The following is a 26,849-nucleotide window of genomic DNA, read 5'->3' as shown; positions in this document are numbered from 1 at the left end:
AATAAATATACCGTATTTTTCGCTCTATAACACGCACCAGACCATAACACGCACGTAGTTTTTAGAGGAGGAAAACAAGAAAAAAATATTCGAAACGAAATAGTGGATATATGATTTTTGTGGTTCATGCTGTGGCCACAGACATGTGATCTGACAGTGAGTTTGGAGTAGCCCAATGCAAAAATCCTGAGGATCCATGTGGATCCATGCTTTGTAACCACGGAGGAGGAAAGGAAGGGGAACCATGGATCCTCTGCTCACGACTGCAGCAGATCCCCCCGCCACCCGCAGGCATTCGCTCCATAACACGCACAGACATTTCCCCTTACTTTCTAGGAGGAAAAAAGTGAGTGTTATGGTGCAAAAAATACGGTAATCAGAACAAAAGTAAAAAGGGAAAGGGGGTTTGGTTGAGTTGGGGTAAGTCCCAACAGAGCCTGCTGGGCATGTACTTCATGCAAACAAGTACACATCCCAGATGTCTGAGTGTTTATTCTCTTAGTGATGCTAGCTGAAGATAGCTTTTTCATATGGTGCAAGAGTGGCTCAGTCTCCCAACCACAGAGCAATCAGGGGAGACATACACTCCTTCCAGCTTTTGGCCACCAACAGGGCACACAAAATCCAATTACGTAACCCCTCTGTCAAGGCCCATAGTGTTGGAATATAACTCAGTATGGTGTGAGCATCTGAGGATTTTAGGGGTTTCCCCGTTACCAAGTTAATATGGACAATGACTTCCGTCCACAACAATGCCACTATCGGGCATGACCTTTCTGGTCTCATTCTAGCTCCTGATCTCCCAGCCTGCTCCACAAATAATCCTTCCGCTCATGGAATTGTGGGGTTGGAACCAAAGGAGTCCCTCCTCTGTGCCTGAAGATAGGACTATCGGCCTCAACACATTCCTCACTGTGAGCCACAAGCAAAAGAGAGGCATGTTGTAAGGTTTCAGAGCAATAGCAAGTCCAGGCTCCAGCAAAACAATGTCAGTAGTTCATCGTAGCTGGAAGAAATTTCCTTCTTGACTTTTGGGGTCGCTAGCTTATCCTTGACAGCCCTTTGGTCAGCAAATGTGACACATATTTGTGAGCCATGCTGTGGCTATATGGTGCCACACTGCTCTCACTATATCACTGTTACATACAAATACAGAGGTTGGACTAGATGATCCCGGTGTCTTTTTCCATCCCTGTATCTCAGGCTTCAGGTTTGTGGCCAAATCAGGTAAGAAAGAAATAGTTTTGCCATTAGATCAAAGTGGCTGGGGAAAACCCACTTTCTCTGTTACCCACAAACCACCACCACCTCATCTCTCCAAAATGAGAGAGGATGAGCTCCAGAAACTTAGGACGCTACCTTTAGACTGGGTGTGTTTTTTGCATTGACTCATATTGTACAATGTAAGGAAAGGCAACTAAAACCAGTCAATTTAACATTCCTTGAGGCAAATGTAAGTAAGTGGCATGACCCAGTTCTAAGAGTCCCAGAATCATCCTAGGCTGGACACAGCTCAGGATAACTATCAGAATGCAAATTTCTCATTTATAAGCTCAAAATATCCACATAGGCCAGGGGTCTGCAACCTTTAAGACAAAAAGAGCCACTTGGACCCGTTTCCGAAGAAAAAAAACTGGGAGCCGCAAAACTCGTCATTATAAAAATAACTTTTTTGTCACTTTTTTATTATTTCTTTGTTTGACCCCTCAGAATTACTCCTCCTCATAGAAATAAATGTTAAATTAACAAGTTACCTTTTTTGTGTGTGTGTTCTTCACTCCCCTTCTAAGCAGTGACCAGTGTACATGCCCCCTTTCAATGCAGTGACCAGCGTACATGCCCCTTACAATGTAGCGGGCGGGCGGGCGGGAAGGTGACGTCGGGACGGTGCGTGACTAACGCACGCACCGCCCCCATGCAACGTCACAGCCAGTACAGCGCCCGCCACAGTGGAGAGTGTCAGGGCGCACAATGCGCCTCCTCCCCTCTCTAGTATCCGCCCCGGAGCCGCGGCAAAGGTGTAAAAGAGCCACATGCGGCTCCAGAGCTGCGGGCTGCCGACCCCTGACATAGGCAGACCCAGCAGGAATCTCAAATCCTGCTGGAATATCTTTTTTTTATTATTTTTTAACGAGTTTTTTAAAATGATATCTTCCTAAAAGACTGGATCTATTCTGTTCTTGGAAACTGCCTTGGATATTGTGAATGAGGCGGACTTTAAATAATAGAAATGAGCATTGTTTGAATAGCAGGGATGGAACTCTGCTTTTATGGCTGCCATCTCAAAGGGGCTTGTGGTGACATTGTCCCGAGAACAAGTGGAAACGAATTGGGAGGTGGGCCGTGTAGTCATACAAGTTTCCTACTGAGAGCCAGGGAAGGCTGGAGTCCATTGCTCGGTTTTTGCATTTAGCAGAAAGACTGTAAGTTGTACAGCTTCCCTGGACTGTGCTGCAAGAATGTGGTGATATCCACCAACCTAGATGGCTTGAACATGGGAGTGTACAAATTCATGGAAGATAAGGCTAGGGGTGTTTGCTAGCAGTGACGGCTGTATAATTGCCTGCGTGATCAGAGGCAGCATTTCTGGGAAACACAAGTAGGGAGAGAGCTATTGTGTGCTGGTCCTGCTTGTGAGCTTCCTATGGGCATCAGGGTGGCCACTCTGAGAAACAGGAGGCCTCTGGTATAATCCAGCATGGCTAATACCATTTCAAGCTCAGACGTTGGAGGTGTTGCATGTTGGGATGCTCCATCCCCCAAACCCTACACATAGAAAACTCTCATGACATCTAGGCCTCCTGACATGCTTGCTCTCTGTATGCAGGGAGGTAATTCCCACCTTCCCATAGAGCAGCATCCCATCTGCACTGGTGTTGTGTTTTATCAAAGCCCCAAATGTGGTCCCTTCAGTCAATGTATATGTTTCTGTACTTACATGCTCAGTCCACCAGAGGGCACTCACACTCCAGCTTGCTCCCAGCACCTGTTGGCCAGATGTGCGCATGGAAGCCTGGGACTGGTCTTTTTAGAGTTCTTCTGCACAGACTTGCTAGCTGCCTTTTGGATTTCCTACCCCACTTCCCCATCTTAGTTACATCCATGTTAGATGTGGACAGGAAGGAAGCTTTGCAGATGACCGTTCAAGATCACAGATTGGATCGCAACCCCACTACTCTGGGTATATAGGCAGCTCCATGGCTAGCTGGTCAGCTAGCTAAGGGCCATTCAGTGATCACACATCCCTCACTGCTGCTACTCTGCTCCCTTCTAAAGTGCTCTTGCCTGGCTGAAGCTATCCTTGAACTGGGACAATGTGTCTGGCTTGCCTGAATAGAGAATGGATAGGTAATAGTTGGGTGCTGTGGGATGTGCCCTTTTTATATTATTAGTAATGTGTTTTAAATATTTTTGTGCATTTTAATTTGGTATTCTATGCTTTTATTTTTTTCAAGTAAGTCACTGAGAGAAGTTTTGGTAGTAAGCAACATAACAACAACAACAGCAACAACAACAACAACATTAATAATAGAGAGGTGCATGTGGAGGCCTGGGAGAGAGATGTATAGAAACCTCCGACTTTTGCCTGGCCAGAATGTCATCTCCTGTACAAAGGTAAGAACCATTGCTCTGCCCATTTTTGCCTCTGGCCATGTCAACCCTCCAGCATGTGGCCCCCAGACAGTTGCCCACCAGCGAATGTGGCCCTCAAGCTAAGAAAGGTCCCCCACCCAATGCATCATATACAGAAACCACTTCTAGAGTCAGTGCCTGGATCATGTACAGACTGCCAACAAGAGTTAACAGCACCACCAGCGTTGTACAACTAAAGACCAACAAACAAAAATGGTTTCGGTATGGAAAAATACTGAAGGGTACAGGAGAAATAGCAGCAATTTCTCACCAGCAGTGGTCACTACATCTCAATATATGCAAATATGTAATTAGTCATTGCCTGCCACAGAGGAAGACTGTTTTGTTGTTCTTTTAAAGGCTAGGGACAAGATACGGGGTCTTCTGGTTCCATCACCACCCAACGCCTCAGGGAATCCTCCTGGGTTCTGGGAGAATTTGCCCGCTCCTACAACCAGAGCAGCGATGTCACGCTGGCCACGTGACCCGGAAGTGTCTCCAGACAGCGCTGGCCCCCGGCCTCTTGAGTGAGATGGGCGCACAACCCTAGAGTCTGTCAAGACTGGCCTGTACAGGCAGGGGTACCTTTACCTTTACAATCATGTCAAGATTCCTGGCTGCTCTTAAATTCATACTCTGCCTATATCTTTCTTTAAAAAGCTTTCCCTAGAACTCTCCTGCCCCAACTTCTCTGTTTCCTACCTTTTCCTCTATGTACCCCAAGATCCCAGAAGCAAGGGTAGGGTGTGCCCTTTGTTCTGTAAGCGATAGGTAAGAGACCTACCTTTCAGTGCCTCCAGACTGTCAATGTTTGGTGGGGATTCAAGCACGTAGCAGGGAATTTAGCTTTGCCCCCTTAGTGCAACAAATCTACTTTTTAAAAGAAACAGGCCTTTTGTGGTTAAGAAAGTGTGGCATGAACAAATGATGGACAAGGGGCTTGTCAACACGGAAACAAAAAGGGAACTGTAGAAACACTCAACCAGGACGATTCTCAATGTCATATAACCTCCCCTCACAAACAGATCAAGACGAATGCTCAATAAATGGTCAGAGGTAGTATAATCTCTGTGAATGCACAGACTAAGAGGCAACTTGGACAGGATGGAAATCAGCAAACAAAGTGTGACCCAGTCACACAGCAAGGCTCACAAACATTGAAATCCTTCCAAACTTGTGGGAGAGGATCTGGGGACAATGAGGCCACATCGGTTAGATCAAGAAGACGCATCCAACAACTCCTTTATTCCCTCCCTTTTTAGCCTCATCAGGGATTTTTTGTTTTGTTTTGTTTGTGGATCCCTCCCTCCCCCCAGGGAGAGGTGCCTTGGTCTGCTGGGGAAATGCTCCTGTACACCCCTCCTCGTTCTGTGCCTGCCTCCCTCTCCTTCTCTCCCCAATGTGTGGGAGTGTGGTTTGGGGTCGTGGTGGGGAGGGTGCCACATGTCACCGCTTCACACAGCTGCTGCTGTTTAAACCAGCTGTGCAAGGCACACGCGGTGCTGGCAAAGGCACCCAACTCAAGCAGGGCTGCGCAAGTGACGAAGCCTGTACTTAGGCAGCCACAAAATGGCAGGAGAAAAAAGGGCATTTCTCCCTTGGCAGGGTCACCTGCTTTTGATTACAAGGGAATCTACAAGCCAAGGCTGTTTCTTTCTGCTCAATCTTGCCGTCTCCACCCGCCCTCTCTCTACCCCACAACACTCATCCCCAAAACATACACACAAATGGAATCCAGACTCAAATCTATTTGCCAGAGGAGAACTCTTGAAAAATTGTCACGATCCATTTCAGAGTTACGGGGAATTGGTCTGATACAGGAATGGGGAAATCGTCCCAGTTCCCCTCCAATCCTCAGCCAGCCAGCACAGCCAATAGTGAGAGATGGTGGAAGCTGTATCTCTAAAACTTCCAGAGGACTACAGGTTCTCCACCCTTTGGACTGATGGAAATGCTTTAAGAGAAGGCTACAGTCTTTGCTTTCAAATTTGGTCTCTGGAGACCATCATAATGCAGTTCATAACCTTGAAGCTAGTCAACTGCAATACACTCTGTGTGGGGATGCCCTGGGGGACTGCTGAGAAACACTTGCTGAGATAGGATCCAGCAGCCCACCTTGAGGAGGGCCTGATTGCTAGAAGCACATTACACCATTCTTTCAGCATCTGCACTGTCTGACCTCCTGTTGTCTTCTAGGCATAGCTGACGAAATTCTAAAATATTTTTACAGCCAAATTACAAGTTTGGTTATTTCAAAAAGCAAGCTTAAGCTGGTCGCTTATTTAGAGGAGGAGAAGGAGGAGGCAGTGGTGGTGGAGGTGAAGAAGCCATGTAGTCCCTATTCAGAACATGTTCCTGATCTAGATTGCGACTCTGTACTCATTTCTTGCTATAATCAAATGCACATTGCTGCTTGCAAACAAGGTAACTAGTCATCAGAGCAAAAATTTGGTCATAAGTCACACTGGAAGCAGATTCCAGACTGGGGTCACACAGCTGCTTTTCCCCTTCAGTATAAAAGTACCCAGTTTAAGTGCCCCCCTTTTCTTATTTAAAAAGTGTGAAATACATAATGTGGCCATTGGGCTGCAAAGCTGAGAGTAAGATGTGTGCTTTCAAAATATCAAGCTGGATGCACTTATAGGAGGCTGCCACCTTGCTGAATCTAAGCAGGGTTTGGGTGTGGTGTGGTCAGTGCTTGGATGGGTGACCACCTGAGAACCAACAGGTACACAGCCTTAGGTTTCATCGTGGAAGAAAGGTGGGATATAAATGTAAGAAAATACATACATTGCATTACATACGTACGTACTTACATACATACATACATACATACATACTAAAAGACATCTCCACCCAGGCAGGCAGAGCTAAGCACTTTGAAAGCACAGATCTGGCCAGATCTATTCTTTTAAAGGAAATCCCCTCCGCACTTGGGCAGAGAACAGAGCTCTTTTGATCCACAACCCACACTTCTGAAAGATCTCAAAATGGCATCCCCTTTGTGTGTGGGCTGAATGGATGATTGGTGTGGAACAGTGTTGATCAGATCCCTCAGAAATATCAGCTCTCATCATGCATGTGAATGAGACCTTTAGCAGAAAAATGGTTGCCCACTCCTATCTTAAAGCAGTTAAGGACAGCATTTGTGTAACATATTAGGCAAACAAGGACACACAGAGTGACATTCTTGGTGGTTTCTCCCCAGTTTTAGAATTCCTTGGCTCCTGAGGTTTGCCCAGAACTGGGCGTCTTCTAAAAGCACTATAAGACTTTGGTTTGGGCAGAATGTTAGGACATATTTACACAACAGCCTCAGACTGATCTAATAGTCATTCACCGGGCTTTTGCCAGAGAACCTTTAGAAGTGCAGGTCTGGGGAGCTATGGGACAGAGTTCAGGGAGAGAAAATTATCAGCACTGTATCAAATTGCATCCCCAAAATTATTGGGGGGAGGGAGCCATGGTTGTTAAAGTGGTACAAAACCTACAAAGTGAGAGGTTTCAAGGGTCTCAGCAGCAGCAGGACACCCCTTGGGTTTGAATGGCCTCTGGAGACTGGAATGAAATGATGGTCCCTGGAGACTTGTGGCACCTGTGTGCTTTATAAGATTTATTTACACATATATACAGACTGAGCATAAGATGCAAGGGTCCATGGCATTAACACATCAACAGATTCTGCTCCCCCATTAGGTTTCTAAGGGGACAGGTTCCAACAGCATGGCTTTGGATTTTGCACAGAGAACATGTCAGGCCTCTGTGTGCACTTTCCAGCTTCAGTCCCAGTCTTTTTGTCCCCCCCCTCTCTCTCTCACACCCACACCCACCCCTTGTGCAGACTCAGATCTTGTAGCTATAATATTGCTGGGCTGGGAGGAACCCTGAGGGGGCATCCAGCTCAATCCCAATCCTATAACAATAGGCTTGCAGTCTAGGTATATCCAGATGCAACTTCTGTAGGTACTTTTTTAGCTCTGCAGAGTATTAGTACACAGACTGAGAACTCTGAACACAGTACTTTTCTTTTAGAACAGGACCTTACTAATGCTTTAGGACCCATCTTCTTTGGCAATATATTTAATGAAAATATGTGCTTTCTCCTATTACTAAGTGTACCTGTTATCTTCTCTTTTATGAATATTTGGAGTGTATGGAGGAACTTGGGAAAGGACCATAGTTTAGTGGCAGAGGTCATGCAGAAGGTCCTCAGATTAAAAAGAATGAGGTAGATAGTGATGTGAAACTTCTGAAACCCTGTAAAATCACTGCTAGTCAGAGCAGCAGTCAATACTAAGCGAGATGAAGAAAGAGGTTGACCTATATCCCTAAAGCTTGCTGCTTGGCATGCCTGGAAAACACAAAATAAAGCTATGCATCTTGCTTGTAGTCCAGATCTTTGCCCAATGTCTCCCTCTAGTGGTTGCTAGGGCCAATTCATTACACTTGAATGCCCATACTGGGTTTTTTTAAAAAAAAATAGTTTAATTACTAGCTGAGTCGAAAAAAGAAAAGAATAATTGCTATGCACATGAGAAAAAACATACAAGATGCCACAGGCCTGATGGAGGGTGCAAAACAGCACCTGGGAGAAAAGTTGACCAGCGCAGGGGGTTGGGGGGAAGCGCAAGAATGAGATAAGGGAAGAACTTCTCCCCACTTTTCCAAATGGAGAGTTGGCCTTCTATGACCTCATCCCTTCATTTGTGAAAACACCAGGCTATTGAGTTTTGCTGAAGACTTTTTGACATATTTTTTGACCATTGCTAGTCTCCCATCCATGTGGATACTGCGCTGAAAAGTCTTCTGCTTACCTACTTGGAAGTAAGCACCATTATTTTCAGTGGGACCAGCTTCCATTTAAGTACACTTGGGGTTGCTGTTCCATTCCTTCGCAGAGGTTCACTTGAATGCTTGCTGCCTTCTCCTGCGTTCAACTTAAGACTGTGACCAGAGACAGACTTTCCTGGCTTCAACACCAGCCATTATTTCTTCTTTATTTCTCCTGCCTGTGCTCCTGTTGCTCAGTTTTACCATCTAGCCTGATGAAGAGCTACAGAGAACTCTGAAACTAGCACAGTGGGGAGTCAGTGTGGTGTAGTGGTTGGAGTGTTAGACTAGGACCCGGGAGATCAGAGTTCAAATCCCTACTTAGCCATGAACCTCACTGGGTGACCTTGGGCCAGTCACTGTCTACCTGACAGGGTTGTGGTTAGGAATAAATGGGGGGGGGTAATATCATGTACACCCTTTTGAGATCCTTGGAGGAAAAGGTGCTATATAAAAGTATCTAAGATATGAATTTTGGTCAAGATCCACCAGAAAGGAACAACCAAAATGATCAGGGACTGAAGTGATTCCTCTGTGAGGAAATCCTCCAAAATTGGGGCTTTTAAATTTAGGAAATTGGCAGGCAAGGGAGGAAGGATCAGGGAACAGGAAGCCCAGGTCCAGGAGCCAAAGTGGCCCTCCAGCCCTTTCTAACTGGCCCTTGAGAGTCTTCCCATGCCACTTCCTGGCCCTGCTCCACCTCCTCCTCTTTTGCCTGGCTGGAATACGTCCTTCAATTGCAATAACGCCTCTTGCTTGCTTGAATGGAAAAATGTGTGTGTATAAACCTCTGGATTTTGCATGGACTGAATGTACCCTGCTGATTGAATGTATAAAGGCAAGAGTCACATATGTCGTGTCGTCCATTTTTTTCTTATTTTTTTCTTTTGCCTCTGGCTTAACCAACCCCAGGTAAGTGGTCCCCCAGAAGGCTGACCATGATAGAATGTGGCATTTGGGCTGAAAAAAGTTTCCCGCCCTTGGTTGAGGTTATGAAATTATGCACAATATAGGCAAAGTGGACAGAGACATTTTTCGCCCTCATAATACTTCAACCTGAAGCCATCCAATGAATCTGGATGGTGAGAGATTCAGGACATAAACCTATGGAATTCACTTTATCAAGACACAGTAACAGTCAGCATCTTAAAAGGGAATTAGAAATATTCATGGAGGATATGGCACTCGATGGCTATTAGTCATGACGGCTGTGTATCCCGTATCATAACCAGTATGAATATGAAACACTAGTTGCTGGAAAGAACAAGTGGGAAGTGTGCTGCTGTGCTCAGGTCCAGACTGAGGACTTTCCAGAGGTATCTGGTTGGTTCTTCTTATGTTCTTATGCCTTGCTGTTGAGAAAGGTCCCTAGCAGATGTTACACAAAGCATTGGAAATCAGGGAAGACTATGTTACAACAGTCCATGCATATGGCTCACAATTATTAACAACCACACCCACACCCACAGGGTTCCCAATTTGTAAAGAATTTCAGGGGGATTAGCAAGCAGACATCAAGAACCCACAAATATTAGAGCAGATTTGTTTAGATCCAATTGCCGCATCTAAGCCTGTTTCTCTTCCCTCCATGTACCCAGTATCTGCCTTGTTGATAGACATTTCATACAGCGATACAAAAAAACAACAACCCCAAACCCAAGTATCTGCCTCACACCCGACATTTTTAGAAAAGATCAACAGAGAAAGCAAGACTTGATGGACACAAAGTTTCAAGGAAACCACAAAATACCAGGTTTCAAGCTGTGATTCCTGCATTGCAGGTGGTTTGGTTCAAGGCCCTTTGGGTACCTTTCCACTCTACAACTCTATGATTCTATGAAGCTGTGCAAAAGAAGAGGGATATTAAATATTTCCAAAGGTCAACCAAAAACAGGGAGAAGAAGGAATTGGTTGAAGCTGAGGCAAGAAGGGGTCCTCCGGCAAACTCATCTCCTTAGCCCAGGAAGCTCTGGAACCATCTCCTACAGAAGCTTTTCGTAGGACACCAATGAGCATCTGTTAGGGGTCAGAATCCTGCCAGGGAAGATAATCTAACAACCACTTGGAGTTTCCAGGAAGCCATGATTTTCTGTTGCTGAGACCTTTGAGGTCCTTTTCCAGAGTTAGCAGTTGGGTCAGATTCTCTTGTGTAACCCCACCCCCACCCCCACCCAATGGGAATGTCTGATCAGCAGTGCAATGATAGGATGGTACGGGGTGGAGTGCCAGGGAAATGCAGGCTTCAAAGGACAAGGCTTCGTCACCCCCAGATCCGGAGCTGTCCTTGCATCTGAGGGAAGGGCTCCCAGCAGCCAGTCACCCATCCTGAAACCCCGTGTGCTCTTCCTCAGCCAGCCGAGATGAAAGCTCTGTTTGGCCACAGCCCTTTCAATAACAACCACCCCCACTCTTAAGCCCTAAAATTAGAGCTTTCTTTGAGCCCGAGGGTGATGCCAGGGAGAAGATAGCACAGCAGTGTTTATATACGCAGGTTTGAATTGTTCTCCCCCCCACCCCAGCCCCACTGTCTATGTTGCAGTAATTACAGAGTTATGGCCTGCCGGAGTTTGGTTGTTTGCAGCCTGGCTAGACATGGCATCGTTCTTGGGCATCTGGCCTCGCCCAAGCGGCAGCTGGGAATGTGCTGGATCATCAAACCGCAGCTCACCTCAGCTCCCAAAGCAAGGTAAGAGCCAACCAACCTGGGGCAGATCAGTGGTCGAGCCACACCAGCCTCTACTGGCATGGGTTCTGCTACGAGCGAGCTACAGAATAGGGTAACCATGGTACACTTCTTCTCAATCCTGCCTACACCACCCAATGACTGCAGCTCAGTGGTCTCAGGTTCAGTCCCTGTCATCTCCACATAGGGCTGGAAGAGACTCCTGTCTGGACCCCTGGAGAGTCACGCTGCCAGTAAAGGAGGCAGTGCCAGGCTAGAAGGCCCAGTGGTCCATTCTGGAGGTCTTGTGCAACAAACCCACCTCCCACAAAGACTGGACTTTTTGCAGTAAGGAAAGCAATGGGGAAACACACTGGAAAGTGTGGGATAACATTTGCTTGATGCAACATTGTCTAACCTTGCTGCAAACAAATTATAGAATCATAGAACTTCTAGAGTTGGAAGGGACCACAAGGGGACACTCACCCCTGTAAATAACAATGGGGAGCTTTCCAGCTGTTGCTCATAATGTTACTAGTTGACCAAAGCAAGGATGAAAACAACCTGTTCCAATTTTGTTTAACAGCAACTTGATATGCAGATGGAAGTTGTGGTGGTGGCATTTAGGTTACCCTTTTCTATGTCCTCTGATCAAGCTGGAATTCAAGACACAGAATCAAGGTCAGATAATATGTTGACGGCATCCAAGGCCTGTTGAGTCTCTGAGCTCTGTTACTCTTCTCTGCATCAGAAAACCAGTTTTTCAAGTCCTGATCCCTTCTCAGTAACTGGGTTTCTAATTGGGTTTATCTGTCCTGCCATAGTCAACCCAAATCATGCATCCAAATCATGCCTAGGCAGAGACTCGCACAGAGAGACCACTGACAACTTCAGCACACCAAATCTACTCAATACAGCACTTATTTGTTTTTGGAGCAATCTGGTGTTCCTCACTGTGGACATATAAATCACCTTGCGATGAATGTAAAAGGGGGTTAGTTAATTAATTAATAATGATACTGATGAAGATGCTGATGATAACAACAACAACAGTAAATAATGTTAGGGGCTGGATTTTTATTGTACCAACAATAAATTGCTTTATTCTCTCCCCTTCCCCTTTTTAAAGGTTAAACACCTATTTTGCCATGGAGAAACATTCAACCCAGTAAAATGTTCAATGCATTAAGAATGTGCCCATACCACAGACAACGCCTTTCAGATGCAGGTCAGATGTTTTACATCTCCTGATATACAGTTGTTGTTAACCTGCCCTGGGACTGGCTGGCTATAAATACAAATAAATACATACATAAAACACAAGCAGGGCAGGTCGGATATGCTTTATAGGCACTTCAAATCAGCACTGAATGGCACTAACAACCAGTATGGAAATGCTCTCACGTTTTAGTAATTGAATAAAATAAGTCAATATTCTTATCACCCAATGAATTGAGCTGGTCCTTTAAAAAGAAAAAGAAAAATTCTGACTGGGGCCATAAACCCCAAGCTAAGAACATAAGAAGATCCAGCAGGATAAGTCAGTGGCCCATTTAGTCCAGCATCTTGTTCTTACAGTGCCAGTTAGATGCCTGCAGGAAGCACACAAGCAGGATTCGAGCACAACAGCACTCTTCCCTCCTGTGGGTTCCAGTAATTGGCAATCAGAAGCATACTGTCTCCAACAGTGCAAGTAGCTTTCAGGTTGCTACAGTGCAGCATGGTCTTGCTGCAGTAGTTTTCAGTTATGTCAGGGGTGGAGAACATGTGGTCCTCTATCTCCCATCAGCCCCAGCCACTATGGCCAATGGTGCTCAACATCTGGTGGGTCACAGGTTCCCCACACCTGGCTTAAGCAGTGAGAATCATAGTTGGAGGGGCCTAGTCAACAATCCTGAAAGGTCAACAACCTTGAAAGGCTTAGTGTTAGTATTAGTGTTCCATTCAGCAGATGAGGGTCAAGAAAAGAATGGCTTGCTTAAGGTGACAGAGGACGAGATGGTTGGATAGTGTTCTCGAAGCTACCAACATGAGTTTGACCAAACTGCGGGAGACAGTGGAAGACAGGAGTGCCTGGCATGCTCTGGTCCATGGGGTCACGAAGAGTCGGACACAACTAAACGACTAAACAACAAGGTGACCTAGTGAGTCTCTGGCTGAGACAATAGTTGAACCATCGATTGTCCAGCTCAAGGCCTACACTCTCATCCACTATGTTATACTGGCAGTCCACAAGTAAAAATAGAACTTGCCAGGAATCAAGGTTGCCTCTCCCAGCCTATGGCTCATAACATCCTCAAGACATCTCAACTTGCATTGACCTCCAGTCAGGTTTCAGAATGAGGAATTACAAATACTATTTCAGTTGGGCAGGAGCAAAGCAGAAGAGACATATCCTGGAAAAGGCAAGAAGCATCCAAGATGCTGGATGCATCAAAGAGAAGGAAGTCACAGGGTCCATCTTTTCCAGCTTTCTGCGTGTTTTCAGAGTAGCCTGGCCCACTGGCCCCCCCATCCCCCTCACCCAGCACAGAATTGGGCTGAGCTCTCAGAAGCTCAGAGCAGCAGGACATCCACCATCAAAGAGGATTCCTCCCTGGCCAGTTCCAACCTGTTTTCTGCCAGCCCTGCAGTACAGGGGAACTGAAATGGGCTGGGCTCTTCCAAGCCCAATGCAAGGCTTGGTCCAAGGCTACCTGGAAGAGCCTGTTGTTTGGGGGGCAGCACAAACACTCACATGCTCAGAGCAAACTGCCCTGTTTGCACTTTATTATTCCTATTAATCATGTACTTGGCATTTGCACACACTTTGAAGTACTATATTATTATCCCTATCATACAAGGAGAAGGAGGCAATTACTAGGCCCGCTTTACAAAAGGGTAATTGAAGCCTCATCCAACTCCCCCCCCCCCCCCCCCGCAACCCCCATCCACTAAATCTGCAGCTCAGGTGAGTTTTGAATCCAAACCCAGCATGCAATGCAAAGCACCACACTTTCTCCCTTGAGGAGGAAAGTTGCTCTGTGCAGGTGGAAAAGTTATCTCATCCTGTACATTGGAATACTGTTGTTGTTGTTTATTAAATTTCTATACTGCCTTTCATCCAAATTGCTGTTTGCTCCAAGTGAGCGCTAAAGAGCAGTATTCCTTGGGGGAAAGCAGCGGGACAAGAGAAAGTGTTGATAAGCCTTCTCTCTCATATAGAATTTGGAATTTGTCTTTTTCAAGATGAAGCTTGCCACCTCGATTTTTGTTTTAAGTCTTTGTTTTTACAAGTTATTTAAAAAGAATTTAGATCTGCTGTTCAACTACGTTTTGAAAGTCTGTGGGTAAATGTTTAAAGCTGATTTGTCTTAAGTAATAACTGACCTGACATTGCAGCTCTATGCTGCACCTGCGATTTTGGATCCACATGTAAATGTCGTGATAGCAGACCACTAGCTTACTGATGTTAGGTGTCATGAAAGGGCAGCAGATTGCTGGTTTACCCCATACACCCAAAGTATTTTTGTTTCATTTTTACTCCCAGGCAGTCATTTGTAGAATTTGTTATCTCAGATGTGAAAAAGATGTATGATCAGGCTTGGGTACTATGCACTTTGATTTGGGAGGAGGTGTGCAACTTGCTGCTCCACCTCAGGCAGCAGAATGTTTGGTCTGGGCCTGGGAAGGTCCCAGGTTTATTCCCTGACATCTCTTGCTAAAGGTGGGCAAGACTCTTACCTGATATCCTGTAGTGCTGCTGCCCACCAGTATAGAAAAGACTGAGCTGGATAGGTACACCAAAAACTCTGGTAAAAAGCAGCTTACTATAATCTTATGCAAAGCCTATGAAAATAATGCCATCAGAGATGGAATCATCTGTCTCTAGACCCTGTTAGATTAACCTTTTAAATATGTTTTGGGGAGGGGGTTAATGGTTTGCTTTGTTTTTGCTATTATTATGTACTTTGTGGTTTTATGGTGTATTTTTATGCTGTGAACTCCCCTGAGATCTTTGGATGAAGGGTGGTATAAAAATTCAATAAATAAATAAATAATAAAGATATGCATAGCCCAGTTTAGTGGGCCTTTCAAGATAAAGATGCATATACATTTACTTTTGTGTAGGTCTCATTGGTTCAACTGGTCTTACCTGCTCCATCCATCTGTGCCATGCAGGCATATGTCCCATGTGGCCTGCAGACTTCCGCATGCCATTATTATTGTTACTGATATTATTCATTTGATGTCTATGCTGCCTTTCTTCCCAACCAGGAGCTGTGAGGTATTTGTCTCTCCTATCTTGGTCTGCACAGCCACAGCAGGCTTCCAACAGATTGACTTCACTGCCAAAGGCGTACTCCTCTATTTTCTCCAAAGACGGACACCAACAACAGTCTGGCCCTCAGCTGAAGCACTCCATCAGAGAAGCTTTCCTTGTTAACTTGCCTGCCAATGATCCCCCTTGCACGATTCTGGGAGGTGTTCTTCATCATCTGCAGAGTTCATACAAACTTCTAGTCAGGCCTAGGAGGTTTGCCTTGATTCTTCCGAAGCTGGCTCTTTGGCTCTTGTTCAGTGAGCGCCAATATCTTGGCACCTCTTAGGCTGCATGGATGGGCCTGGGTGGCATCCCACCTTGTTCCAGGCAGGCAAAACTGTAAGGATCTCTGGGCCATGAGAGCCAAGAAGCCCCAAACCCAGCCACTGTGGACCACCCCCACCAAACACCCCACCTTGCCTCTGCATACTCGCCATCCCTTGGGCTGTAATTAAGCTGCAGCTGGAAAGCCCCAGCACCCAAGAGCTGGGGATGGGGCCGACCGCAGGCAGCTGCAGGCACCCACATGAGAGGGTGGATTAGAGGGTGAGGCCCCACCCAGCCCATTGATCTCCTCCAAGCTGATCAGCCAGAGCAGGCAGCTTTTGACACACACTGCTGCCCCTCCTCTGCCCTAGTTTCCATGGCAACTACAGACACAGTGGCTTTGCTGCCCAGTCAGGCCCAAAGACTTCTAGGCCGAACTTGGATAGGCAAGGCCTGATTCAAACCAGCTGCGGGAGCTGCTTTGCAGCACCAGAACTTCAGCCTGATTGCACAGCTGAGGGAGTTCATGGCACTGGGCATGAATCCATCCATATAGATATCTCCTGCTCAGCACCGGCAATCTCACAATTCCTTCTTCAGAAATCGTTACTCCTAGGTTATACAGGCAAGGAGCTGGGTAAGGAGCCGAGTAGAGACAAATGCATTTTTATTTTAAGTCTAATTTTAATTGAAATCAGATTTTTGTAATTAAAAATGAGTAATAGTGCCTTGTTCAAAAATAACCAGATTTAAGCAAAATTATTAGTAGCAATAAGGACGCGGGTGGCGCTGTGGGTTAAAGCCTCAGCACCTAGGACTTGCCGATTGAAAGGTCGGCGGTTCGAATCCCCGCGGCGGGGTGCGCTCCCGTCGCTCGGTCCCAGCGCCTGCCAACCTAGCAGTTCAAAAGCACCCCCGGGTGCAAGTAGATAAATAGGGACCACTTACTAGCGGGAAGGTAAACGGCGTTCCGTGTGCTGCGCTGGCTTGCAGATGCAGCTTGTCACGCTGGCCACGTGACCCGGAAGTGTCTGCGGACAGCGCTGGCTCCCGGCCTATAGAGTGAGATGAGCGCACAACCCTAGAGTCTGTCAAGACTGGCCCGTACGGGCAGGGGTACCTTTACCTTTACCTTTATTAGTAGCAATAAGCATGTTGAAGACTGCTTTCCACTGTAAAAGAGAGGGGGTGAGGTGGGGGGTATCTGATTTTGGAGGTTAAGTGCGGTTAAAGCATTCATTTGCCATATGAATGACTCTTAGGAGAAAGTTATAAGAACAACCTAAAGTAAAAGGCATTTTCACCTTGGGCCAGTCACTGTCTCTCAGTCTAACCTACCTCACAGGGTTGTTGTGAGGAGAAAATGGGGAGGAAGGAACCATGTACACAACCATCCTGAGCTCCCTGGAGGAAAAGTTGGAATATAAATGCAATAAATAAACAGAACTAAATCGATTTCACTTGCAATCATAAATCGCAAATCACCATTTGGACACCTTTGCATTAAAAAATGTGATGAAAATTATGAGTAAAATGTGCACCCTGCAAAGATGTGGAATTCTGTTTGGGATGTTCCTCTCACTTTCAGCTTCTTCTTCCAAGATTTCTCACTGTCCCCTTTTTATTTTTTGTTTTCCAGAGTAGCTCTCCAGCCATGTTAGAACCTCCTTTGTTACCAAGAGCAGATTTAATCATTATGCTGAGTATGCCGTAAACAGCTAAATTAAGGACCTTGCTATGATACAAAGCACAGCTGGTCTACTCTCTATGCCGAGCAATTTTAAAAATCCCCATATAGGGTGGGATTTTAGGGGGCTCTGGGGAGAATCACAGGCATGGATTTTTATTCACGCCCAGCTGTTCTCCAAGTACAAAGCCATTCCATGAATTATGTGAGAGAAAGACCCTTCCCACCCACTTTCCCTCTACCCTGTCCACTTTTGGTATGACAGGCACGCCAACTTTACCTTGCACTTTGCAGCTTTCTGGTCTTCAAAAGGGAAAGTGGAGTCAAAGACTGAGATCAGGTTAGCAGGGTAAGAAATAGAAGGTGAGGCTGGATAATAGTTATCTACTTTGAATGAAGATATTAGGAAGTAGAAGTGGGGAACCACAAGTTGGGGCTGGGCGATCCAAGGACCCAGAACATCAAAACTTTGTGCAGGGTCAGCTCTTAAACATTAGGCAGATCAAGGCAGCCTCATGATTTTGAATGTCATTGAAAGAGCAGTGCATTCCTAGGTTTTCATTTATTGTTACAGTATTGTACTTCTATTGCCAGGGAGAGACGTTTCTGGGATTTTCTGCCTTAAGTGCCAAAATAACACAATTATCCCAGAGCTACTATGCACCTTGACTTGGGGCTGGGGTGCTATTTGCTGCTATAACTCAGACAGCAAAATATATTGGGCCTTGTGAAACAATAATGGAAGGTCTTTCTTTGAGCTACTGATTTATAGCCCTTCTTTTGGAAACATTTTTTTCTTCACCTGAGCAATAGAAGAGAAAGGGTGTCACTGGCCTTCTGAAAGAACTGGGGGACCTTCTTCCTTAGCGCTAGCTTTGCCTGTCACCTCCGACACCAGGAGCAGAGTTGGTTGGGGTGCTGCTGTGATTGCTCCCCCACCTTGTTTCAGATTCCTTTTCAAGCAAGAATGGAATATGTCTGCAGCTGGGCGTTCCCTGTGCATCGCCAGTGCCCCTGGGGGAATACCTCTCCTCTGATGGGTGTTCTGAGCAGGGAATAAATACCAAAAGCCTTACTCAGAGAGAGGGAGGGAGGGAGGGAGAGCTCTTACAATTGCTCACTACCTTCCTCCAGGAGATGCAGTGATCTCCAGCAAGGGAAAATCCCAGTGTGATATAAAAATATTTGCTGATCAGTGCTAGAACTTTCCAGAAACTGAAAGGAATTTGGAGTTCAGAAAAATTAGGCCAACCAGAGTTTGGGCTAAGTTTTAAAACTCATAAAGATGTCTGGGGAAAAGAACGGACTAATTGATTATACTTGCAATTTCTGTAGCACACAGACACCCCCTCATAAGATTATTAGCCTGTAACTTCTGCTTTGCAACTTGGAAGTCCACAAGAACGTGCATGCATCAATTAATGTGCCAAGATTCCCCAGTGAGGCTTGTGACAGGCAAGAGCCCATATATAATGACATTTCAGATGGTTAGCTGGCTCACCCATTGTCTAGTTTTTTGGGTCTTTAAGCAGAGAAGAAGAAGAAGAAGAAGAAGAAGAAGAAGAAGAAGAAGAAGAAGAAGAAGAAGAAGAAGAAAAGGAGGAGGAGGAGTTTGGATTTGATATTCTGCTTTATCACTACCCTAAGGAGTCTCAAAGCGGCTAACATTCTCCTTTCCCTTCCTCCCCCACAACAAACACTCTGTGAGGTGAATGGGGCTGAGAGAAGTGTGACTAGCCCAAGGTCACCCAGCAGCTGCATGTGGAGGAGCGGGGAATCGAACCCGGTTCCCCAGATTATGAGTCCACCACTCTTAACCACTACACCACACTGGCTCCAGTGCGGGACAGCCTCGCCACCAGCTCTCTGTTCTTCTCAGGTTGGTCTTAACCTAGTGTTTATGGAATAGGTTTGCCATCTTTTTTTCTGACAAGGTCGGGCTGTCAAAGAAGTCCAACAAAAATGGAAAATGAAGTGGAAATTGCTGCAGTTAGTGTGTTTGTCTGTGCTCAGAAATGGAAGTCACTAAAGTGAATCTGATTGATCTTTCTTCACATCACTGCTGTTTTTAGGTCCACATATGATGTGTAATGAATGACATTTTTACACTGTTTTGATGCTTTGTTTATATTGAAATGAATTACGTAAATTACATAAATAGGTAAGTTATATAACTTACATTAAATTTGCAGACTTTGTATTTGGCAGAAACCAAACTACAGCATAATAGAAACATCATTGATTGTAAGAAATACAAGTTGGAACACAAACTGCCCACCTTCTTACATCCCTGGACCCAGGGCTTGGCAAAGCCGGGGTATAGTGGTTAGAGCAGGGGTCACCAGCCTTTTTGGGCCTGTGGGCACATTTGCAAATTGGAAAAATTATTGTGGGCACCACATACACATTGCAATCTATTCTATTGGCTACATCAGAAGGCTTCTCTGATGTCTAATTCCAGCAAGGGGAGAGGAGCCTGTGGGCACCAGGAAAGGAGGGCACATGTGGTGCCTCTGTGGGCACATGTGGCAACCCCTGAGTTAGAATGCCATACTAGCTCTAGGGACATCCATATTCAAATCCACAGGCAGCCATGACACACACTGGGTCAGTCATCATCTCTCAACCTAACCAACCATGTAGGGTTGTTGCGAGCTTAAAAGAGAAGGGAGGAAATTAATCATGAAAACCAGCATGAGCTCCTTGGAGGAAAGGTAAGATATACATGTAATGCAAGTAAGTAAGTAAGTAAGTAAGTAAGGACTGAATTTCTACCAGGGCTCAACACTAGAACCCATTTTCAGTAGCAGGGACAAGGCCTTGAACGCATGAAGGCATAGTTAACAAAAGTGCATCTGAACATGTGAGCATGTACAGAGTACTTTTCTCTCTTCCTGCTGGGCAACAGTTCTCTTGCCACAAAGCATTCCCTTTCAGCAAGAGGTTGAAGTGTTTATCTAGGCTGAAAGATTCCACAAAAAGGCCATTCTCCTTTGAGGATCCTGTAGAAAGGAGTTTCAGCAAAGTGTGGCTTGTCCCACTGCTGCAGCACTAGACTGCAGCACCAGAAGCTGCACCCATCAAAAATCACCCCGGGCTCTTGCATTATCAACTAGAACTTGGTCTGCCCATATGCAAGAGATTTCCTTTCACCCACTGTAACAAAGATAGCGTTAACTCATGTGCATGTGTGTGTGCCACCAGTTTGGTGCTGTCAGATGCAACCAGATGCATGCCTAGTGTCTCCCCACTGTTACCAGTCCAACTAAGTTGTGCCTCCTGCCACATCCTAGCAAAGGTGATGTCAGGGAAACCACAGCATCGCATGCAAGACCCTTCTATGTCATGCAGTTACTCCAGTGTGCTTGATGTAACGTAGCCTGTGCTAAAACCTCTCATGTGCCCTTCCCAAAGAAGCAGTGACATTTGGATTTTGCTTGCTGTCTGTTCTGCTCCCACGGCATGTGGCCATTCGCTTTCCTAGGTGGGTGTTTGTTCAAACCTGGGCTTATTGGTAAACAGCATCAAATGGGAAATGGCTTCATTGGAATGCAGAGCTCTTTTTAAACGTGATCAGAAAGAATCTTTGTTAATGGTTTTGCTGTAAGGTTGCCAGATTGCATCCTGGAGGTGCCACTCTTACCTTCCTGGGTTCTGTCCCTCACCTTCTTCCCACTGACAAAACTAGAATGCTGCTGGCTTTGGCACACAGAGGAGGAAGAGAAAGGAGAAGGCACAGGCCTTCCCGCTGTACTGCTAAAGGTAAAATAAACCTCTCCTGTTTACAGCCCAGCAATCTTACTGATGACTTTTCTGACTAACAGCCTCAGACACATCAAAAGACTGCATGGAGATTGGTCCACTGGGGCAAAAGGGCCATTGCAGTCTACCCACAGCCAGCTCCCACCTGCCCGCTGTCACAGTTACAGCGGGTGGCTCTGCCTGTCACTGGCTCTACCTCTACCAGCTAGAGAGCTTGTATGACAAGCTAGGATGCAAGAACTTAGTTTACTAGCCCTTATGTAAGATACGTGTCATGTTCCAGTCTTTAAAATTAAATTGTTCAGAAGAGGGGGGAAAAGGCAGGCTGTTCACCCAGTGTTTTGTGGAATATGGTGAGATCAGATGGGAGATTTGATCCATTTTGCAGCATTTATTTTGATTTAAGTTGGGGTTCTGATGTTTCATCAGATGAGCCTTTGGTCTGATCCAGCAAGGCTCTTCTCGTGATGTATGTCTGTGCATGTGTTGGCGGGAGGGATTAGTAGAATGCCTGCTGCTGTCCTTCCTCACAAGCTATATCAAGCACCCTCTGGTGTATGTTCCTTGCTGGACAGGTGAGCACTGTGCAGCTGTTGCAGGGGGTGAGCGCTGCGGGATTAGTAGCTTGAGCTAGGGGCAGGGCTGCTTTGGGAACGTGCATTATCATCAGCGGTGGCCAAGCGAGATCACAGGCTCCCAGCCAAACCCCCTTGCTTTGAGCTTGCCAACGGATGCTGAGTTCAAAGGGCTGAGGTGTGATTGATGTGTGAAGATAATTCTCCCCCCTGCTTTCCCCAGCAGCATGCGCGCGCGCACACACACACACACACACACACGCACACACACTCCTCCTTTCCCCAGCCTGCAAAGTGGTTGTGGAGAATGCTGATGGGAACAGAGGGATCCCACATGGGTTTAGGAAGAGGCCAGAACATTTAAGGACTGGGGCAGGCAGAATGAAGTGTGTGAGGGCACTGAGCTTAGACCTTACCATGAGGCAACTCTGGCCAACTGCCCTTCAGAAGAAGGCAAACCGCATGTTTGCTTCAGCATACCCTCCAACATTTCTCCAATGAAAATAGGGACATCCTAAGGAAAAGTGGGACGTTCCAGGGTCAAATCAGAAACCATGATGGTTTCTGTAAATCCCAGACTTTCTCTGGAAAATAGGGACACTTGGAAGGTCTGCTTCAGGACTGAGAGGATCAGACAGATTTTGCCTCTGATACAGTTACAAATGAGAAGGAAACACGAATGGGCTGATGCTATCAGGATGCAGGTCTCAGCAGTGCCGGGAACTGATGAGACTTACATCTCATGGTGGTATTTAAAGAAGCTCTGAAAAAACCTAAGAAATATTGTAAGAAAGAAAAACAGGTGTGGAAGGGTATGTTAAAAGGCAATAGAAAATTTAAGAAATGTGTAATTAAAAAGTTTAATTCGGATGATTGTCAGAGAGGCTGAAGGAAGTCCAAAAATGAGAAAATTTGTTAAGTTGTAATGTGGTGCGATATGTATTTTTCTTGATGAAAATTAATAAAAATATTAACAAAAAAGAGAGAGAGACTTACATCTCATGGATCAGGTGTGGGAGCAGCAACCACACATTGAGACCCAGGGGCCAAGGCCCAGTTTAAAAGGCACACTGAGAGACTAGTAGGGGTAGCCATTTGGCAGGGCCAAGGGAGAAAAGATTGTGTTAGAGTGCATGTAAGGGAGAAAAGAAGAGAGAGGAATTAGAATGCCAGCAAAGGCACAGGATCTAGCCAGAAGTGTGAGGAGGACCCAAGAGAGCTAGAGGCAGTAGCAAGTGGTGGGGGAAGTCATCTTCATAATTTGCACAGGACACAAAATGTTTTTAAAGAATATTCTAGACTCTCTCTAGCAGATCAGATGTAAGCTTTCATATCAAACTCACAACTTAACTGTGACACAGCACCAGTGGCCAGTATAATCAGCAAGAGTCCTCCATCAACAGTTGTTTCAAGACTGCACTCATATGGAACAGATTAGCAGAACAGATTAATCTATACCCGGTGGAGGCCGGCCCATGAAGATGAATGAGGCACTGCCCTACCAGCCTCAGTCTGCCATCAGCCAGCTCCCACCTGCCTGCCTTCTAACTTCCACCCCGTCCAGGGGGTGGCACTGCCTGCCAACTTCCTCTTCCTTAGTCTTTCCTATGTGGAACTCAACCAGAGAGACTAGAATAACTTGGCTCTAGTTGTCATTGGCTCTGGCTCCACCTATTGTTGGCCTTCCACCTTACCAATGTTCACGGAGACCAGCTACCACCACTATGCAGACCCATAAGCAGAGAGTTGAAGGAACTTGAGGCACCAGGCCAAGACGAGCAAGCTCACAGGGCTAAAGGATGAGCTACACTACTTAAGACTTTGTAGAATCATGGAAAACAAAGACGGCCAGCCTGTGCAGATGTCTCTGTGTGTACATGTACATGCACATGTGTTTCTTCTGGACAGAACAGCAATAAGACCCAGCTGAAGGCAAAACTATTCCTGAGGTTGACATCTTTTTTCTTGACAGCAGCTCTGGGCACTTCCACACAACACTTTATTGTGGCCTCTGTGCAGCATCCACATCCACATGACGGCAGCCTCATCAAAGTGCCACCCCATATTTTCTTGCTATTAGATTAGGATTTACCGTTTCAGTGGAAAATCTGATAAGCAAAACAAACAAAATTTAACAGGCACTCTGCTCCCGAGTTCCTTTGCAGCTTGAGCACACCTTGAGCACACTGAGAGCTTGTGGAAGGAGGGGCTGGCAAGGTAAGCTTCCAGAGGTGCCAATATTGTAGTGAGCATTGTGGTAGACGTCTCTCCCTTCCCCAATTCATCCATCTAGAGGCCCTAGAGAATCTCGTGTGCCCCTCCATAGATAGAAAGGCCTTCCAGGTGCTGAGGTTCCTCCCACAACCTTTGGCTGAGTGCAAATTAAATAAATAAATAAAAGCTGACAGCTCCAGAATGTGAAACCAAGATACCACCCACCACCAACCAACCTGTAGCGCTTTGGAGCCTTATGAAACAAGGTTGCAGGGAGCTCCTCCCTGGCGAGGCCTGTGCACCGTGCCCCTGGCTAGACTGGTGCACCCTGCCCACTCTTCCCTTCCCTTCCCGTCTGGTGTTCCTTTTGCAGAGCCTCAGGGCCAACATTATAGGCAGGGTGGGGATTTATCAGACAGCACCAGATACCAATAGGGTGACTCATCGTTACCCAGCCCATGCAGGGCAAAGCGGGCAACAAGGGCTGTTTAGGATGCAACAGCTTGCTTCTCACCAGAATCACCACCACACAAGCACAGGCCCTGAATTCTTTGCACATTCTGCCCATACATTGGGACCCCAGGCCGCCCACCTAAAAGGGTCGTTGGGCATTCGTAGCCAGCAAGCAAGAACACGGTGTAACTTGGGACTCTTTCCAGAGCCTTGCTACTGCCCCATTGACGCGTGGGAAGCCTTTCCCTCCTGTTACTAAATGATCATTCTGCTCCTCTTGTGCTTTTCCAAATTAGGAAATGTTGAGGTCCTCCCCTCAACATTTATTAGAGACACCACTGCAGCCTTGATCCAGCAAACATTTTCCGGCTGCAGCAGCAGTCCTCAGAATTTGCAAGTGCCGTGGCAAACGCCCCACACAAATAATCTCAGCAGCCCATGCATGTTGAGACCATAAATACAACATTCCCAGTGTGAAGGCTGCCTGATGGATCACCCATCAGAATGAGTGCCATGGAGCTCAACTGCTGAGCTTTGGATGGAGAGACTGGCATGTTTCTTTCCAGGGGGCCCCCATGGGCTCTTTTCCCTGCAGTTCCATTTTGCAGATTTGGCATAAACCAAAGCACCCACATGTGAGCTATTGTGAGATGCCATGCAAAGCAAGTAGACATCCCTAGGCTTCACCCAACAACAAATCTTATGTCTCCATCATTACACCCTCAGACACACACCATCTCTGATTCACTTTTATTCTCACAATAATAAAATAATTTACCAACCACAGTTACCATCATACTACATGCCTACAGTGCCTGTATGGGACACTGGAGTCAGAGGTCTCTGTGCCCCCACCCTTCAATCTCTTGCTAGAAACATTTATTTTAAACAAACTCAGCATTTTTAATTTCTCTCTCTCCTGAATAACAAAGATACTAATGGCAACCAAAACAGGTCTTGAATTGGTCCAACGTGAAATGTGGCAGCTGGTACAGCTCAGTCGGTAGAGCACAAGGCTCTTAATCTCAGTGTCGTGGGTTTGAGCCCCATGTTGGGTGAAAGATTCCTGCATTTCAGGGTGTTAGACTAGATGGCCCTCGTGGTCCCTTCCAACTCTACAATTCTATGATTTCAACCCAGGATTTAAAAAAAGAAAAAACAGGTATTTTGTTCTGTAAGGGCTGCCGGCCACCTGAATGATCCCAGTGTGGGATTAGCAAGATACATCACGGGGGAAGGACTGAGTGAGGTTCTGCAGAAGGAACCTATGTAGGTGTCTCCTGGGCCTTCAAACCACAGCTGGAGATGCCAGTGGCCAGAAGCAGCTGGAGTTAATGTCTGGGATTCCAGCTAAGCCCACTGGCGTGCAGCTCTTTGTGCTTCAGAGGTGCCAGGCTCGCGACTAACGCCCATGTACAACCGAACCCCTTGAGTGCTCATGCACAAGTCAGAAAGGAGGAGAGGAAGTGCCAGGGAGATGATGTGAAACACAAACGTGCCAGGCTGCCCAAGCCGTGCCTCTTGCTTTTTGCAGGGCTCCACTGTGCCCAGTAGAAACCGCAGAGTCTCTGGAGCGTCCAGCAGAGGCCATGGTCTTCATTTGCAGACGCTGACCCACTCCGTGAGCCGGCACTCCTCGCAGGCCACGAAGCAGCACCAATGGAACTTGCAGTTGCATCGCTCGCTGCGTGTCTGCCGCAGGATGTTGTGTCCCCGCCCGCAGCACAGGCTCTCGCAGTTGTCCATGCCCGGGCTGGTCTTGTTGCATAAGCGCCCTTGCGTCCCCATGGAGTCCAGTGCCGGCTCCCGCTCACAAAAGTCCGGTGACTTCTCAAAGTAGATCAGGTCGCTGATGCCAGCCCGGCGCCTCTGGCGGGCGTGGCTCAACTCCATCTGCCCTGTGTTCCTGTTGTGGGGCCGGATCAGCATGGCCCCATAGAAGCGCTCCTTGAGCAGGGAGCCTACCAGGCGGAACTCAGGGGTTACCTGCCAGCATGTCTTCAGTTGGCAGCTCCCCGAGGTGCCGTGGCACTTGCATTTCCTCCGCATGTTCTCCATCACCACCTGCCAGGGGCACAAGCAGACAGTGGTTAACAGAATTCAGCTAAGGCTTTGCCTTGCACTGCAGTTTCATATTCCCCTCTAGCACACCTTGTTCCCAATGGGCAGCTTGGCTTTGCTCATCCCTTGGAACCAGTGTATGCTGCTGGAGCAAAGGGCTCTCTATGCAGTTTTGCCCAGTTGAAACAAGTGGCCACACAAAGGGTTCTCCAATGGCTTGCTTCATCTTGCTGGGCCAAGGAGAGCCACCAGAGCTCAAACTGCTACTTTCACAAAGCCAGATAGCACAAATCATGAATACAGCAGCAGCCCAACTTTCCAGGTTGAAAGAACAGGACTAAAATTGTATATAAAACATGGCTAACACGCAAACTAAAAACAAATATAAACAAAAGCATCATT

General features: G+C 46.5%; 1 protein-coding gene and 1 long non-coding RNA gene across 2 annotated transcripts in view; both read right to left on the bottom strand.

Annotated features, from left to right (window-relative positions):
• LOC128420243 (uncharacterized) overlaps positions 1-15,797 on the bottom strand; it is an 83,247-nt gene extending 67,450 nt beyond the window's left edge. Inside the window, exon 1 of the long non-coding RNA XR_008332002.1 lies at positions 15,261-15,797. This is a non-coding gene — a long non-coding RNA (uncharacterized LOC128420243). The remainder of the gene's footprint in view (positions 1-15,260) is intronic.
• A 9,322-nt stretch (positions 15,798-25,119) lies between these two features.
• WNT10A (Wnt family member 10A) overlaps positions 25,120-26,849 on the bottom strand; it is a 47,190-nt gene continuing 45,460 nt past the window's right edge. The window contains exon 4 of the mRNA XM_053401725.1: positions 25,120-26,450. Within this exon, the coding sequence (XP_053257700.1) occupies positions 25,983-26,450 (468 nt within the window). The 3' untranslated portion in view covers positions 25,120-25,982. The remainder of the gene's footprint in view (positions 26,451-26,849) is intronic.

This window comes from Podarcis raffonei, chromosome 1, assembly GCF_027172205.1.
Source record: "Podarcis raffonei isolate rPodRaf1 chromosome 1, rPodRaf1.pri, whole genome shotgun sequence".
Lineage (NCBI taxonomy): Eukaryota > Metazoa > Chordata > Lepidosauria > Squamata > Lacertidae > Podarcis > Podarcis raffonei.
The sequence above is the reverse complement of the archived record's forward strand: the minus strand, read 5'-3'. Positions and strand labels throughout refer to the sequence as shown.